Source organism: Lissotriton helveticus, chromosome 1_1 (genome assembly GCF_964261635.1).
Source record: "Lissotriton helveticus chromosome 1_1, aLisHel1.1, whole genome shotgun sequence".
Lineage (NCBI taxonomy): Eukaryota > Metazoa > Chordata > Amphibia > Caudata > Salamandridae > Lissotriton > Lissotriton helveticus.
The window spans coordinates 308,491,356-308,510,188 of record NC_136057.1 but is presented as its reverse complement, the minus strand read 5'-3'; the positions used below and the strand labels follow the sequence as shown (position 1 = coordinate 308,510,188).

The following is an 18,833-nucleotide window of genomic DNA, read 5'->3' as shown; positions in this document are numbered from 1 at the left end:
GAAGAATTGGTGGAATCTTTCACGCATTTACAAATTGCCAGAGAAGGTTGTTTCACAGATGGGTATCAGTCAACTCAAAAATGGAATTGATGACAAGGAAAGTTTAAAGGGTAATTGTAAGTTTGAATATGTTCCTCCTCCTCGGAGTAGTAGGATCCGGGTTCTACCTAAACGGATGGATTTATGATTTGTTTTATTGGTTTTGTTCTTTTTCTATGTTTCTCTTAGGTGGAATTGTAGGATCTGAATTTATCTATGAAATGTATTTATTTTTAGGATCTGAATTAATCTATGAAATGTATTTATTTTTTCTTTGTTTTTTCTTTTATTTCTTCATCTGCTTTATTTCTATTTTTTATGCATCAGTTTATAGTATATAGGTTTATATTTGCTTGATTTTAATTATTTAGTGGTAGTAAAGAAGGGAGATATTGCAGTATTCTATCTTCTATGTTTATTATGGTGCATGCTCCCATATTGTCATTCCTTTCCTATGGTTACAGAATGTTTATGTTGGAATATTCTCTGTGTGCTCTAGTCTGGCAGTTTCCTGGGAGCTGTTGGTACTGATAGTTATTAAAGTACATCTGACCTACTATTTGAGTGTGTTTGGAGTCACTTCATTGCTGTTCTCTTGTCTGACCTTTCTGTGTGCCTTGGCCTGTTTATGAATTGACTGTCTGGTTTGTGAGTGACAGAGGCTGGGGAGCCCCTAGGAGGCTGGCTGAGTCAGCCCAAGGCTGAATGACTGCATCTGCATCTTGAGTGGTGGGAGGGGATAGCACCTGGGCCTGAATAGGGCTGTGCCTGCCTTCCACAATGCTGGCTCCACCTCCTGCTGGGCGGCTGACGACCCTGCCCCTCTCCCTGAAATGAAAGGAGCGGCCAGGAACACCCAGAACTGGTTCAGACCGGGCTCAGAGCCCTCCTGCACAAGTACAGGACCCCTGACTACAGAAAATTAGATCATCCTGGAATCAAGAAGGAACCTCTGCCAAGGAGAAAGCTGAAACTGGAGAAGGAAGACTGTCCAGCTGTTGCTCTGCTGGACTGACCTGCTGTTGCTTTGCTGCCAAGGAGAGGGGAAGGACTTTGCTTTGTGCTGTGTCCCCTGTCTTGAAGGAGTCTCCAAGGGCCTGAGAAGAGCTGGCACCCTTTTAAGAAGTCCCAGGAACAAAAGGACTTCATCCCCAGCTTCCCTGAACTCTGCTGAGAGAGTTCCGTCCTTCCTACAGTGCTTAGGCCAGTTGTGGTGCCTCTGGACGTTGTACCTGTGTTGGGAAGCTGGAAACCAAGCTTTTAAAGACTTTCTGCAAGTTTTGTCGCATCGCTCGCTTGCGGAGTGCATCCCTGACAGTGGGAGGAAATTCCCGCCACTACGAAGGTCGAGATCGTTGCAGCGCCTGTTGCCGCTTCCAGAGCCATCGCATCTTTCATTTGCGAGATGCACCAGACCGGTGCGGGAAGATTACCATCGTTGCGAGTGTCGTTGCAGAGCCTGTTGTCGCTGGGTGAGATCGTCGCACCGCTTGCTTGCGAACCGCATCACGTTGCTGCGAGTATCGTCACAGAAGCCATTGCTGCGAGATAGAGATCACCGCGGGTCCGCTCATCGTCGCCCCGGAGATCGTCGCAACTCCAAAGATCATCGCATCGTGCCTTTGCAAGAGAAAACTACCTTTATTTTTCTAAACTGTTGTGGAGCTAGTTTGTGGTGTTTTCACTGTGTTACTGTGAGTGTTGGTACAAATACTCAGATCAATAAACTACGACAAACTAGCTGCCTTATGTATATCCGTCCTTTCCTCCCAAGCTGACTTGGTAGAGGTTCAAACTCTCAAGGACCACTACAATTCGAGCTTCACCGAAATCATGGACGACTTTGCTCCATTCCAGCTTAAAAATACTTCATAAAAAATTTCCAAACCCTGGTACAATGAAAACTTAAACTCCGAACGTCCCAACCTTAGAGCAGCTGAATGTTCCTGGCATTCCAATCCCTCCTCGGATCAACTAAAACTTCTGAGAGATGTCAGAAGCCTCTACAATAAACTGATCAAGAAAGCTAAGGTTGACTACTTCAGATTACAACTAGACCAAGCAGCAAATCGCCCCAAGAAACTCTTCGAATTCGTCAAACAGCAATCTGTTACTGCTCCAAGCCTCTCTGATTCGAGTGGCAACCCACCTACTTGCGAGGAATTTGACGCTTTCTTCACGGAGAAATCACGACTCATCTCCATTGAACTTGCCTCTAAGAAGGCCCTCTCGCCACCCTCTTTAGCTGCTTCGCCCTCTGACTTCCCTGAAAAGCATATCCCGACCATCTTAGATGCTAAGAACCATGCTTCATGGGGCTCCTTGTCCCCTTTTAGTGAAAGACATTGAAAACATTCTCCAGACTATCAACCCGTCTAACCACTTCGGTGACCCCCTGCCTCCGGCCATCTTCAAAGAGATCAAGAGCGCTCTCATCCCCACCTGGACCAGAATTGTAAACGCCTCCTTATCTCAAGGCTCGATCCCAGGTCTCACCTATTCTGAAAAAAATAAACGCTGACAAATCGGATCTCAACAACTTCTGTCCTATTTCCAACATCCCCGCCCTAGCGAAACTCCTTGAAAAATGTGTCCAATCCCAGCTCTGTGCTCCCATTGCCAACTGCTAGACCATCATCAATCCGGTTTCCGGAGGGGTCAAAGCACTGAATCGGCCCTCATATACATTTTTGATGACATCCTGAAAATACTTGACAAAAACAAATCCTGCCTTCTGATCCTCCTTGACCTTTCCTCTGCATTCGATATGGTTAAGCATGACATTCTCCTAACGATCCTACAAAACAGAATGGGTTTCTCGGATCAGGTGCTCCACTGGTTCTCATCCTTCCTTATTCACAAATCTCAAAGAGTCAAGACAAACCACTCTCTCTCAGCCCTCCCCAGTACTTATGGGGGTCCCCCAAGGATTCGCCATTTCTCCTATCCTCTTTAAACTTTTCTTGGAACCTCTTGCTAACTCACTTAACTCCATGAATATTCTCTTCCACATGTATGCCGCCGACACACAACTCTATTTGAAAATGTCATCTCACTAAATTCTATCCTCACGTCGACTCAAAATTGGTTAACGGAGAACCATCTCATGCTCAACGCTTCCAAAACGGAGTTCTTGCTCATCTCCCCACCGAACCACACCCCCAAGATCAATCTCTGGATGTCCCACCTCAGTGCTCTCAACTGCACTCCGATCATCATAGACTCAGCCAAATCGCTCAGAGTCACAGTGGACAAGCACCTGAGTATGAAGACTTGTATCAGCAATGTTTGTAAGGGAGCGAACGACTTGACGTGGACACTCAGAAACATCAAACCCTTCCTGCCACAAAAGGATTTCAAGCAGGTGGTACAAGAGCTTGTCTTACCAAGGTTAGACTATGGCAGTGCAACTATCTGTGGCCTTCCTAAATACGCCCTGGCTTCACTTAGGGCCTCGCTGAACTCTGCAGCAAGACGGACTATAGGCTGCAAACAAAATGTGCACATATCCCAGTCCTTAAATCTCTCAACTGGCTACCCTTTGAAGCACAAATCCAGCTAAGTATTGCAATCCTGGCGCACAAAGCCCTCCACTACAATACTCCCACATATCTGGCGCAAAAACTTGAATTATCCTGTGGGGAGAGGGCATTTAAAAGCCCCTCTACTCTCCTGCTGAAACAGATCATCCTTAGCAAAAAGAGAACTGGTCACCAAGCATTCTCTGGCGCTGCCCCTAAAATATGGAACTCTCTTCCTCCGGATGTACGCAGACTCTCCTCGACGACAGCCTTCAAGCGGGAAGCCAAAAGATCCCTAATGAGCAAATTAGGGTGCAGAGGCACTCATAAGGCGGTTGTTTCTTGGTTTCTATCTCCATGGCACAACTAACAGTCACGGATTGAATCTTCTGCATAATATTATACTCTATACGTGTACCATTGTTTACTGTTCAGCATTTATTTTTCTTCAATTGCTGTGTACATTTCATTTTGTCCTCTCTTCCAACCTATTGTAAAGCGCTCTGATATCCTTCGGAATCTTGTTTGCGCTATATAAAACTTTATAAATAAATAAATAATCCCTAGTAGAATCAAGGAACAATTACTTTGAATAACAAGCCCGGCAGGTCTGCCGGCAGCAGGAGGAGGCGCGCGCGCGCCTCGCATGGCAGAAAGGCATTGCTCTGTCTGTGTGCTTCACCACCCATGATACTGTATTTAGACCATCTATAAGAAATTAGGTTAATAGTTGTGCAGGAAGTGAGGCCTGTGCAAATAATAAGTCCACAGTCTCCCCTAACTGGGAACAAAACACCCCATTGTAGCGCTTGACTCCCTCAGGGTAGCAAAGCAGAGCAGTTCAAATCCTTCTGAGGGGAGGTGGTATGGGCTTGTAATCACCATTCACAGCCAGATTCATCATTGTAAAATCGGTTCACAAAGGGCCAGATTCTGAGAATCCGGCCCTTTGCGAGCGCTATTTTTGCATTTGGGATTCATCATCCCAAATGCAAAAATCGCTGTTACAGAAAGCGCAAAATTGCGAAGAATCGCATTTAAGGAATCTCAATTAGAGATTCCTTAAATGCAATTTATGAACCTTTTAAAAATTGCAAATTCGCAATTTCTGGCCGCTATTTACAGCGAAGTCTGACTTCGTGGTAAATAGCGAAAACTTGGAAAAATGCACTTTAGTGCATATTTCTAAGTTGTATGTTACACACACACATGTCCTTTGGACATGTGTGTGCGCAACATCAGGCTACATTTACATTTCAGGGGTGCTACAGGGTGTCCTTTGGACACCCCTGGCACCCTTGAAATCGCATCCTTATTTGCGATTAGCAAATTGCTAATCGTAAATAAGGATTGACTCCCCATTCATTCCTATGGGCCTTAAGGCCCATAGGAATGAATGGGGAGTTATTCCTTATTTGCGATTAGCAATTTTCTAATCGCAAATAAGGAAGCTGTGGAAATCGCATTTTTTTTTGCGATTTCTACATGAATCCCGTTTTGCGAGTCTTTAATAGCGATTCCTTAATAATCGCCATTAAGGGCTCGCAAAACGGGACATTGATGAATCTGGCCGTCACTGCCACACAATAATAACACTCAATAAATGATTGTCCAGTGGGTGTCTTTTCTTTCAAAAAGTAAAAGTACTTTTGTTACACTTGCATTTCCGAATGCTATGCATTAATCAACAAATACATACATCTGGAAGATTGAAAATACCTTAGATGACATTCTGCAATCACATTTGACCCCAAAGGGTCATAACTCCAATACCCTCTCCTACCTATGCCAGAGAGATAATATAGGGGTATCACTTAAAATAAAAAAGCCTGTGGGCTTTATCAACGGTTATTATTACAACATATACTAGCAAGCCTATTGGCTTTGTCAAAGGTTCACCACATTAAAAGTCAAATAATCCTCATGTTAAAACCACCATCATCTCACTTTAATCCGTAACCATGTAAGAATGCAATCAATCAATAAAGCATTTCAACATTAATTAAAAATCACCGTCAGCATGATACCGTCAATAAAGCATTGCAAATGAACATAACATGTGACTGTGTCCTTTTTGTACACCTTCAGACTAACCCCTAGAGGGTACTTGATTCCCAGCTAAAGAACACAAGCTCCAGCATAGAGAGTGCTTTGAAAAATGATGAATATCCTACAGGGGTCATCCTTTCCTTAAGCGCTCTTGCAGTCCATAAGCAATTTCTTACTGCCAGTGGTGGTGCCACTGTCCTCCTGGGGCTGCCAGTGGTGGTGCCCCTGTCCTCCTGGGGCTGCCACAGGAGATGAATACATGTTCAAATTAGCCCTGCAGGTGCTCCTGCAGAAGAGCAGTGAATACTTAATGAAGGACTCTACCCCTGCGTTCAGGAGAGCTGTCCTTCTACTTTTTTTTGTTCATTTGTTGGCTTCGGAGGTGGAGTCCCAGGCCCCTTTCTTTCGGCGGGGGCACGATGGCTCTCCCCTTTCCATTTTTCTGGTGGGCCCAAAGATGGGGTTCCGGGCATCATTTTGCACGAAACTGCCTGGTGGTTGGAGTCCTCGAGCCTCAGGAAGCTGTGGGGAGAGGGCCTCATGTCCACCTCCTCCCAGGCTATTACAAGTGTAAGAAACTTGTGTCGAACTCTGAACACTGGCCCACCCGGAGGTAATTTAAGGAAGATGGGGGTCAAAGGTCACAGAGCTTCAAAATGCTATAACTCAGGCCCGTTGGGCTGATTTGGGCAAGTCTGTGCTCATTTTACTCTTGGTGGTGAGTACTAGCCTCCAGGAGCCGTTCCATCCGGGCTCCTGGCCAAGAAAGCGATGTCCTTTGTAGGGTGCTGGTCCTGGAGAGACCTACCTATCCTGAGATCAACTGCAAACAGAGTTCCATCAGGAAGCTTGTACTTTCAGCTCCCCATGGTGTTGCTAGGGTCACAGTCCAGGCTCAGAGTATAACTCCAACAACAACAAATCTCCTTTTTGCAAGAGTTTTTAAAAGGTATAGAAAGTTCTAGAAGCCAGCCATCCCTGGTCAATCCCAGGGTGCTACATCACCCCCCAACCCTTGCCCAACCCTCCTGCACAGCATGCTGGGACAATTCAAGAAGGTGCCATCAAGAAGTCACCTCTCATATCACCTCTGGGGTCCGCAGCTCGACCCCTAGCTGACATCACTGCCAGGGACTTTGTCATTAAAACTTCAAAGAGAAGCCCCTCATGTGTTGGCTTCAGAGGTCTGGGCTTCTTTCTTTTTTCGGTCGGTCTGGGCTGGGTCAGCCCAGGTACAGTGTGCCCGCTAATGAACATGTTTCACCCCAGTTTTATATCTCACAGGACTTTGTGAGCCTAAGGGAAGCAAAACTGGACCCTAATGCAGATTCCCCCTATCTGCATAATACAGTGTCACTGCAGACTAAACAGTAAACCATACTGACTTTACCTATGAGTATCCACTAATATCCCAGGTCATCATCTAACCTTGCAGAATCCCCTTTGCGCCAGGCTACCTATGCACAGTTTCCGAGCTGCACATGATGGTAGTCTCCCACGGTGCAGCCTGCGTAAGTGGGCTCACACGTTCAGATGGGTTCACCCTTACCCTTGCTGCATCCTACCAGCCTTATTTTAAAAGGCAGACAGTGGCGGTAGCAGACGTGGTACATTTGCATGTGATTATGGTAGGTGAGACACAAGTTCGGAGACTCATTTAAAGTAAGAAGTCCAAAACTGGAGGATAAAAAAAGCAAAGAATCTGGGTGTACTAAATGGGCAGAACCCAACTGCAACATCCTCCATGCCACAATAAATAACTACAGTTTCACGCAGCTTGCATATTAATCACTAGTACAAAACAACTTTGGGATATACTGGAGAAAAAGAGTACTTTAGTATGTAACTGATGCTAAATGAAAGTATGTGTACATATTTCTGTTGTGTATATTTTACCAATGCCACTCACACCTTTCATACCAACACAGATAAACAATTATGACCAAGTTACTTGAATACCTTCTTAAAGAAATAGGTGAAAGATTTAGAAATGTTACGCCAATGTTTTTGTGAAAAATATTTATGTGAAAAAAAGCTCTTTATTGAATTCAACTGCAGTTTATTACATTTTGTGGCAAGAAATACATACATAGCTGGGGATAAAACAAAAACGTACAGCTAATAAATGTCTTAAACACAGACATAAGTACTTCAAAGGAAGCTAGGTTCCCTGTGAACACGTGAATGTCGAACCATCAATATGAACATTTTACAACATGACCCACGAAAGGAACGCTAGCTGAAAGTGGTATGCCTAATAAAAAAGGTATACTCGTTTGAGTATCCATGTATTTCCATAGGAGATAGCTGAAGCATATTAAAGAAAGCCATTCTTCCCAACTTGACCGAACCACTCAAACATAGTCTACAGTGAATTTGTTTGTCCATATTCTAAGTATGCCTTTATTAAAGCACAAAAGAAAATATTCAGCTGCCTGCGTGCTGGAACCCATATTAACTGGACCTAGCAGTGCCTCTGAATGTACCCCACATAGTCGTGTTCACCTACATGCTCTGAACAGGGAAAGAGCTTGTGGCGCTCTGTTTCTAGGCAGCTCCATACCATCAACTGGGCAGTCAGAGCTGGTATTGAACAGGGGTAGGGAGTTGAAAATATAAAAAATAAAAAAACACTTACATTTTCCAACGGCTGCATCTCTCCTCCGCTTCTCTGCTCTTCCTGACTCCAGCCGTAATAAGCTGCAGGAAGCACCCGGCACACAGGCACCCCTGGGTCAATGAATGATTGGTCTGTGCACCGTGGATCGTCACTCAGATCGGAACAGGGAGCCTAATCATATTCTCCACCAGGCTGTACCTTACAGTCTGGTGGGGAATAGGCAAATAATTTAAAAACCAACGTTGGGCATCATGAGGTCGCTTTATTCTGATTTTCTTAACGGGGCGAGTTGATCGCTTGATATTTTTAGCCTGAGTGTCGAGGGATTCCTGTGTCGTGGGGTCAGTGGCAGTTAATAGTGAACAGAGGTCGCTAATGTTGACGCTGTTCCAGTTTCTGGCCAAGTGATTTCTTTCCTGTAGATTTTTAGGAGGGGAAATACTAGATGTCATGATTGAGATAATATGGTGGTCCGACCAGGTGTACGGGGAAATTGTCGGCTTGGAAATTTCTAGGTTAGAGAACCAGGCTTTATCTAAATATGCCCCTTTATGTGGGTGGCTACCTTTATGTGTTAGATGCAGTTACTTCTGAGAAGGAGGTCAGTGAATTCTAGGGAATCAGTGCTTTCCCGTACATAGCTGGGCCAATAATTAAAATCTCCAATTATGAGGAGTCTGTCATGGTTTATGGCTATGTGTGAGATCATTTCACTCAATAGTTGAGGGAATGTGGGCATATGATAGGGAGGTCCATAAAATAAATAAGCAGCAGATAAAAGGAGACTGGGATGATTCAAATTTCAGTATTCAACTGACAACTGAAGTGATATCTGCAATCCCCAGTACAGTAAACTGTAGTTTCTAATGTATAAAAGCTGCAACCCATCCCCCAGCTTTACCGAGGGCCTGTTTGACTGAAGAATGTAATAATTATCAGGAACTGCTGCCAAGATGTCGGGAGCAGATTCATCAGAGAGCCACGTTTCTGAGAGTAGGATGATGTCAGGTTTATCAGTCGATAAACTGAAATAATTTGAGCTGATGTTTTACCATTGAACGAGTGTTCATATAGCTAATTGTGATATCCTTTGCCTCAGGAGTAATAGTAACTGAAGGGGGCTTGTTGTTTGTATAAGTTTCCCCACCATAAGTGACTCCTAACATTGTATCCCCATGTGCCGAGATCCCTAACTCATTAAGGGTAGTCAGAGTCTTCGGATCTAAAGTCCAAGTCCCCTGTAATTGTCTCAGTTCATCTGCTGAATAAGTAGTAAAACAGGCATAATGGCTGGTGCCTAGCCCCGGTCGGCCACGGACGGGTGCAGACAGGCTTGCCTTTGGGCGCCGGTGGCACGTCTGCTGCGCATCAAATAAGGCATGTGACTTATGTAGGCAGCCCGCTCCACCCCCAGCAGCCCCCAGCGAACAGGAAGCCGGGATTTCAAAGTGCCAACACCCTCCACAACAAGCGGGGAAACCCCGTGATGGACCGGAGTGCAGCATGGAAACAACTGACCAGCTGAGGTACAAGTGCAGGTAGGGGAGTCACAGCATACAATTTTAAAAGCAAAAGAAACCTTAAAAGCAAAACAGAAAACAAGGATTGTGCAAGTAGTTTTAAAAACACTCCAGAGGTAGAGTTAGTATCACTGTCTGACTGGTAAATGCGCGCGCCTGCTGCGCGTCGAATAAGGCATGTGACTTTTGTAGCCCCCAGCAGCCCCCAGCGAACAGGAAGCCGGGATTTCAAAGCGATGGCACTCTCCACAACAAGCGGTGAAACCTTGTGGTGGACCGGAGTGCGACAGGGAAACAACTGACCAGCTGAGGTACAAGTGCAGGTAGGGGAGCCACAGCACACAATTTTAAAAGCAAAAGAAACCTTAAAAGCAAAACAGAAAACAAGGATTGTGCAAGTAGTTTTAAAAACACTCCAGAGGTAGAGTTAGTATCACTGTCTGACTGGTAAATGCGCGCGCCTGCTGCGCGTCGAATAAGGCATGTGACTTTTGTAGCCCCCAGCAGCCCCCAGCGAACAGGAAGCCGGGATTTCAAAGCGATGGCACTCTCCACAACAAGCGGTGAAACCTTGTGGTGGACCGGAGTGCGGCGGGGAAACAACTGACCAGCTGAGGTACAAGTGCAGGTAGGGGAGCCACAGCACACAATTTTAAAGGCAAAAGAAACCGTAAAAGCAAAACAGAAAGCAAGGATTGTGCAAGTAGTTTAAAAACACTCCAAAGGTAGAGTCAGTATCACTGTCTGACTGGTAAATGCGCGCACCCGCTGCATGTCGGATAAGGCATGTGACTTTTGTAGCCCCCAGCAGCCCCCAGCGAACAGGAAGCCGGGATTTCAAAGGGCCGGCACTCTCCACAACAAGGGGAAACCCCGTGGTGGACCAGAATGCGGTGTGGGAACAACTGACCAGCTGAGGTACAAGTGCAGGTAGGGGAGCCACTGCACACAATTTTAAAAGCAAAAGAAACCGTAAGAACAAAACATAAAGCAAGGATTGTGCAAGTAGTTTTAAAAACACTCCAAAGGTAGAGTCATTATCACTGTCTGACTGGTAAATGCGCGCACCCGCTGCGCGTCGAATAAGGCATGTGACTTTTGTAGACAGCCCTGCTCCGTCCCCAGCAGCCCCCAGCGAACAGAAAGCATGATTTCAAAGCGCCGGCACTCCCCACAACCAGCGGGGAAACCTCGTGGTGGACCGGAGTGCGGCGTGGATACAACTGACCAGCTGAGGTACAAGTGCAGGTAGGGGAGCCACCGCACCAATTTTAAAAGCAAAAGAAACCGTAAAAGCAAAACAGAAAGCAAGGATTGTGCAAGTAGTTTTAAAAACAATCCAGAGGTAGAGTCATTATCACTGTCTGACTGGTAAATGGGCTGCGTAAATGTAATGCAGCCTCGTAAATAGGGCGAAGTCCATATCGCCACAGGAACATGACTAAAAGCGACGTTCCTGTGGCGATAGGGGCTTGTAAATATGCCCATTAGGATTTACAGTCCACTCCTACCCTGAGCCACCAGATCTGCCCTGCCCCCCCAACCTAGCCCGCAACAACCAAAAATAAAACGATAAACGTGTTATTATTGTTTTATCTTTGCCCATATCACTGCTCTAAGAGCAGAGGAGCCTCATATGCAACTGGGCCTTTTAAAATGTGCGCCCTCTGCTCACAAGTGGCAAGTATGTACCTATTGCAAGTGTTTCCACCCTTTGCACACCCTGTTGGTGACGTACAGATAAAGAAAGTCATCACTGTCCTCTTAATCCTTATTAAACAATAGGACACTGCTGAGTGGCTACATGTTAGATCTAGGACTGGAAGGACCACCTTAGATCCTAAGAAACTTTCAGTTTGTTGCGAAAGGCCGACTGGACCAGGCGTGGAGACACCAGAATAAAACACAGCTCTTAAAGAAGTACCTTTCTTCTGCTTTTGTTGCAGTCTTAAGAACACTACGTTGGGTTTCACACGGTCAGGTCCCTGAGTAACAAACTGCAAACCAGGGGTTGCCGCTGCAACCCCTGCTGACCCCCTAATGACGTATAGGTGTAACATGTAAGTTATGCCATACATCAGAGACATCAGCGCCACCCTCGCTCAGGGCACTTTCTCAGTCCCCATGAAAACTAGCCAAATCCTCTAGCTTTTAAAACAATCTCACCTCAAACCAGACGTACTCAGTAACTACTAGTGTTTCCATCCGATTTGTAACATAGAGATGGATTTCAAACTCTGAACATGTCTAGACTAATGCCACCTCCATCAAGCCTACATTTTCGAAATGACGTTATTGCGCAACAAAGAGACAGTCACAAGTCAAGCAAAGGATGATTTAACACACGTGCATGTAACAAGTGTACCCCTATGTTTTCCTCCAGCCTAACCTCTCCATCGTCTTCGACACAGTGGGGGATGACTAGTTATATTCCTTCCTCAAGGATGACCACAAGGGCATCCCAGTGGGCATATTCAAATCCTGCTCCCTCCTGGTCATGTGGATGCCATGAAAGGAGCCATCTTTCTAGATGGCAGACAGTCTGGGCCTGATTCACAAAGGTAAACTTAGACTGAAGTGTAAGCTTACAAATTTTTAGGGATTCAGAAAGTTTATCTTTGTGAATTGGGCACTCAATGACTCTATCGTCCAGAATTCATCTGGTATTAGTTATACAGGATGCCTTTCTTCCATGGAGGTAAGTAGCAGGCTGACCTTTCCGGTCCCTGTTCCTTTTCATCTACTTATGTTGTTTACCTGGGCAGTTTAATCAATATGATACATGTACGTATAACAGGCAGAGACAAATTCATAGAAAGGAGAATTTAAAAATTACTTCTATAACAATGAAATTATCTGATTGTTATAACTGTTCTTCCCCATACTGTTCTTCTCTTTTTAAACTAGTTTCTCTTGATTTGTAAGTTAGACGTAACGCCTCCTGATACCTCTTTGGACTGATAGAAAATATAAAAAGGCAAATTAATCTAAATAATAAGTAAAGAAAAACTTTACTTTTCTGTAGTTAAGTGCGCAGGAGTAACAATGGATCCTTTCCTGGCAAGTGAAGACCTTTAGTTGTGCCAGTGGAGAAAGCCGGTGCAGGTCTGACATCACCTACATGGGTGATTGCCTGAGCCTCCTGTCCTGAAAACATGCTACCATGACAGTACACGTTTTAACTAGGTAACCACTAGAATGTGTGCTAGAATATTGATTGCATTGTGTGCTTTACTGCATTGTAAATGTTCTTTGACTGATAGGCAAGAACCTTTTCTGAAGTGAGAGCTACTTCTGATCAGTGAAATGATTGTGAGCTACTGAAGACTTAGCAGCTTGTGCATTGTTACCAGACACCTTCACACCCAGCTCCATTGATTTTAAGCCTAATGTCAATAGAACTATATACTATAGTTTGAACAAGATACTTTGACTAGGGGCTCTATGACAGGACTGCCATGTGTGTCAGCGAGAGTCTGGTATTTGGGGATATATGAACATGTGTGTGTATGAATGGGATAAATGTGTTTGGGTGACTAAGAGCCTATGTCATATGTACTTAGGCACTGCAATAAATTTCATCATATGTTACATGTATAATAAAACACATAACCCTTTTTTTATATAGAGAAAAATTTAAAGTGCAGAAAACGTTCTACAAAAATGTTCGTTATTAGGAACATTTTTCTGCACTTTGAATTTCTCCATCTTAAAAAAATGGATGCATTTTTCAGTTATAAATATGGCACCATGTCTGCCAGCCACTGGGAGCAAGATGCCTTCTGTGTGTAAAGGCAACACTATGAAATGGGAGAAAATTAAACTGAAGCGTTATCTTTATGTTTATATGGATTTCACAAAACCCATCCTTTAAATGTAATCCCCTTTCAAGTGTCACATTTACAAACACCAGGCATCTTGTTACAAGTGGCCTGTAGATAAGATCCTATTTTTATAACAGAAAAATACAGTCATTTGCGTAATTGGGAAGAATTTAAAGTTAACAAACCTGCTTCATAAAACTTTAAGGTGTAATTGGCTTAATTGAAATTTGAGAAAAACGTTGACTTAATGTTTCATAGAAATATTTTTCTTCAGTTTAAATTTCTCCCATTCAAAAACTAGGACTGTATTTTTCTGTTAAATATGGCACATTTAAATAGCTCAGTGCATCAGTTCTTCACCTCTGTGCCCTGGATCATAAATCTGACTGAGTACTGCTCATTTTCATGCCCTGATGAAGATAAATTAAAATAAACACAGACTTCCCTTAACCTTAAAAGAAAAATGTGACCCTGTGCTTTAAAAATGAACTTAAGGCTGAACTATTGGGAGCTCAACTGGTTGGAGATACTTGTAGGATTCACAGACAGATCATACATTTCTCACCTTGGTAATGCCCAAAGCACCAATGTTTGCCCCTAATGAGGCTGTGCCATTTCCAGAGCCCCAGATTCCTGTGAATAAGAGGCCAATACCCTCCACCGCAATTCCTCGGTTAACGGCCTGCTTTGGAGGAGGTGGAGCCCCAGCCAGCCGCGCACAGGAGTGATAGTCGCCTATGGAATCCACAGTGGATGCAATCACTCCAGCCAACATGCCAAATATTCCACCCACGTTGATGGTGGGTCTTCCCCACTGGCCTAGAAAAGAAAATTGTAAAATATAGATCAAAGATTTGCAAAGCAACAGGTTCTCTTGCCCAATGCTACCAGCTTAAATAATGGATACACAGGGTGCACAGGCTCAGAAAACTTTACAAAAGTTTAATATTTAGCATTGCTTAATAAAAATGCAGATTTAAATAATTTTACAGCACACAGTACAGCTTCAAACATATGAGAACAGAGGGGCATATTATCAAGGTGGGCTTAATGAGACTATCGCCGCTTTAGCGGCCATTTTCGGCCGCAAAGCGCTGATAATTCTACCGCCCTATTAGCAAGCTGTCGCTAACAGCAGTTAGCGACAGCTTGTAGGCAATAGCGAGCGGTTTGGGGCCCGCTTTGCATGTTACCGATATTTATCGCTAATGACATGCAAAGTGGGCGTACCCAACCTGTTAGCAACTGAAAGCAGTCGCTAACATCGCTATCGCCTATCAGTGCAGGCGTAGGGATGAAAATATTTGCGCTAAGCACGAATAACGCATGCTCAGACCACTTCTTAGCCTGTATAACCAATGGGAGGTGGATATTCAGGTTAAGTCCCTATTAGCGATAATGCGTGAATATCGCTGTATTTCCAGTGATATTCACGCATTTCGCCGCTATCGCCGGATATTTTATTGCATTGGAGATAAATGTTGCTAATAGCACGTTATCTCTGCGATAAAATCCGGCGATGAGGGCGATAAAAAAAATGTCGCTAAGCTCATTTAGCGATAAATATCGCTAGTTGTTGATAATTTGCCCCAGAATCACTTGACGGTAAGTGATGCATACTACTGTACATCTTAATAGGTTGTCCTTAAGAAGATGTATGAGACAGCCTTGTAGCTCCTGGAAAACTGGAGCAGGCACGTTTTGTTCTGTATCTGGAGAGTGCATCTAGTCGCATGCTCTCATGTTAGGATACGCTGGATTGTGAGGCTTACTCACATGTAGAGGGATTAGATAAAGTGTGGAAATGCCAGGCCTTGAGCAAGTTTGATTGAATCAGGTTAGGCTAAGAAAGCTAGCAACAGAAAAGAGCTCTTCGGTTTAATAGTGGAAAAGGTACTGTAACATCTCTTTAGTAATATCGAATGGCAAGCTGCTAAAACAGTGGCATCCATTTTAAATAGGCAATAACCTGCTTTGCATGGAAGCTGTTCTTTACCAAGCTTCTGCTTGACCTGCTGCATGACCCTAATATGGAACAAAGGCTGGATGAGTCTATTGCTCAAGGGAAGACATTAATATAGACCTACAACATACACTCTTTCTATCCCGTATGAGGTCCTATGGATTCTCTTTGGTGCTGAAAAACCCTTGGCATGCTAGAGAGTCCTCAGGCACAGAACCAAACAATTGGAGCAAGAACACTTAGAAGACTTTATTAAGTTGATCTCTCACGCGGCCATTGTTGGGGCCCCATGAAGACTGATGCAGTCAGGGTATGCTCTGGTACTCAGGGGTATCCTCAGCCACCTCCCAAAAATTGCAGAGGCACCCCTTCAGGCACTAAAAGAGCATCAGGGGGCATAAGCACTCAAAGTGTTCGGCACAATTTAGATAATCTTGTGCAGCATGGCCAAATGGGGCAGGAGCCTGAGATGTAGCTCCTGCTGCATGCAGTACAGATTTTTGCAACATGCTTTTGGATTGGAAAAATGATTTAGTATAGTTGACAATATTTCAATGCCAATATGTTCTGGATGTTCTAGCACGATCAGATTTTTAGAAAAACAAGAAATGATGCTACAGGATGACAGCACAACATTCGGTGTCAATTGAATGAGAAGGTTCACAAGACAAACTGTTGCTGCAAATAGCTCAGAGACTAAACTTTTAAAAGGGCATCATCAGGAGTACCTACCTGAACAAAATATACGAGTGCCTAATTTTCAGCGGATATAAAAGGCAAAATAGGCAAGTCTGATTTTTTTGCATTTTCATAATTAGCATTTTTGTTTCTCAATGAAAATATTTACTCTCTGTATGAACTTTTTCTCCTTCACCTCCTCTACAATTTGTGGTGTTTCCTCCCCACACCCACTACGAAACTAGCTTATTGCTGACCTTGTCAGGAGTATATTTAAAAGCTTTTCCATTGTGGTAAAGCAGCTGCAAACCATAAGTGAAAATCTACATTGTATCAATATGCACCCATTTTTGCTGGAAGCACCTCCCTGGAGCACCTAGGAAATACACAACCATACATTTGTGATTGCGTACATTTCAAAATACTGGCGGAATTTTCATACTTCAAATGGCATTTCCAAAGCTGAAATACTCACAATCCTCCTTTTGTGATTCACGATTGCCATTTTGCCCTCACCAATAGAATCGGAGTGTCTCAATGCCTTTAAAAATCGTCCCCTCAATGTTTTCTACTAAGCTCTATTGGAACACGTTTTCCTATGTATCATTTTGGCACTATAGAGATTCACCATTTGCATTATACAATATACTTTTGCCAGAGTTTTATATAGCGCAAAGTTAACCCAATGGCATCGGGTATCAATCACTCAATCAGTACATTTGTAAAGCGCACTACTCACCCATGAGAATCTCAAGGCGCTGGGGGGGAGGGGAGCTGCTACTGCTTGAACAGCCAGGTCTTGAGAAAGCCTCCTGAATGTTAGTAGGTCCTGGGTCTGCCGTAGGAGGATGGGGAGGGTTTTCCATGTCTTGGTGGCGAGGTGGGAGAATGATCTGCCGCCGGTTGTCACTCTTCGGATGCGGGGAATGGTGGCGAGGGTGAGGTCGGTGGAGCGGAGCTGTCGGTTCGGAGTGTAGAAGGTGAGTCGTCTGTTGAGGTATGCCGGTCCGGTGTTGTGGAGAGCCTTGTGTGCGTGGGTGAGGAGCTTGAAGGTGATCCTCTTGTTGACAGGAAGCCAGTGAAGGTCTCTCAGCTGTGGTGTGATGTGGCTGTGGCACGGGATGTTGAGGATCAGGCGAGCAGAGGCGTTCTGTATGCGTTGTAGTCGTTTCAAGAATTTGGCCGAGGCTCCTGCATAGAGGGCGTTTCCGTAGTCCAGCCTGCTGCTGACGAGAGCCTGAGTGACCGTTCATCTTGTTTTGGTGGGGATCCATCTGTAGATCTTGCGGAGCATGCAGAGGGTGTTGAAGCAGGAGGACAAGACAGCGTTGACTTGCTTGGTCATGGAGAGTGTAGAGTTGAGGATAAACCCCAGGTTGTGTGCTTGGTTGGTCGGTGTTGATGCTGCTCCCAGTGCGGACGGCCACCAGGAGTCATCCCAGGCTGAGGGGGTGGAGCCGAGGAGGAGGACCTCTGTCTTGTCCGAGTTCAGCATCAGACGGCTGTTCTTCATCCATTCGGCGATGGCTTTCATTCCTTCCTGGAGGTTGGTTTTGACGATGAGGGGGTCTTTGGTGAGGGAGAGGATCAGCTGGGTGTCGTCTGCGTAGGAGATGATGTTGAGGTAATGCAGTCCGGCAACGTGGGCGAGCCATGCCATGTAGATGTTGAACAACGTTGGGCTGGGGGATGATCCTTGGGGTACGCCACATATGATCTTGGATGCTTCAGAGCGGAAAGGGGGGAGGCGGAAGCTCTGGGTTCTGCCAGAAAGGAAGGAGGTGGCCCATTCCAGAGCCTTGTCTTGGATCCCTGCGTTGTGGAGGCGTGTGTGTAGGGTGCGGTGGCAGACAGTGTCGAAGGCGGCTGATAGGTCAAGGAGGATGAGGGCCATGGTTTCGCCGTAGTCCAGCAGGGCCCTGATGTCATCAGTGGCAGCAATGAGGGAAGTCTCGGTACTGTGGTTGCTGCGGAACCCGGACTGGGATGGGTCCAGGATGTTGTTCTCTTTGAGGTAGCGGGTCAGTTGTATGTTGAAGGTCTTCACGATGACCTTTGCTGGGAATGGGAGCAAAAGTAAAGCGTTGATCTCGGCATGCCTTCAGCTCTCTGGGAAGGTCGCGGTCTCGAAGGAGATGTTGATGGCCTTGCGGAGTTGGGGTGCGATGGTGGCGCTAGCTTTGTTGAAGATGTGAATGGGTCTGACGGCGAGCCAGAGTGGATGGTGTTCATGATTTTGATGGTGTTGTCATCATTTATGTTGGTACAGGTGAGTAGGGGATCGATGTGGGTGGTGCCCCGGGGTCTGAGGTGTCGGTGGTTGTTGGGGTAGTCAGCTTGTTGAAGCTGTCGCGGATGTCTGCGATCTTGCGATGGAAGAAGGTGGTGAGGGAGTCGCACAGGTCTTGTGATGGTGGGATGTCGTTGGTGTTGGAGCTGGGGTTGGCGAGTTCCTTCACGATGTTGAAGAGCTCTTTGCTGTTGCACACGTTGTTGTTGAGTCGGTCCTTGAAGGAGGCCCTTTTGGCGGATCTGATGAGGTGATGGTGTCTGCGGATAGCACTTTTGTGGGCTGCGTAGCTGTCTTGTGTCCGTTCGCAGTGTCATTTCTTCTCTGGT

At 45.2% G+C, this 18,833-nt stretch overlaps 1 protein-coding gene across 2 annotated transcripts in view; it reads right to left on the bottom strand.

The window, feature by feature from the left end:
* Nucleotides 1-18,833, bottom strand: part of LOC144799842 (solute carrier family 23 member 2-like) — a 533,849-nt gene that overhangs the window by 166,360 nt on the left and 348,656 nt on the right. For both annotated transcript variants that reach the window (XM_078671540.1, XM_078671460.1), the window contains exon 8: nt 14,139-14,392. In XM_078671540.1, the coding sequence (XP_078527666.1) occupies nt 14,139-14,392 (254 nt within the window). The remainder of the gene's footprint in view (nt 1-14,138; nt 14,393-18,833) is intronic.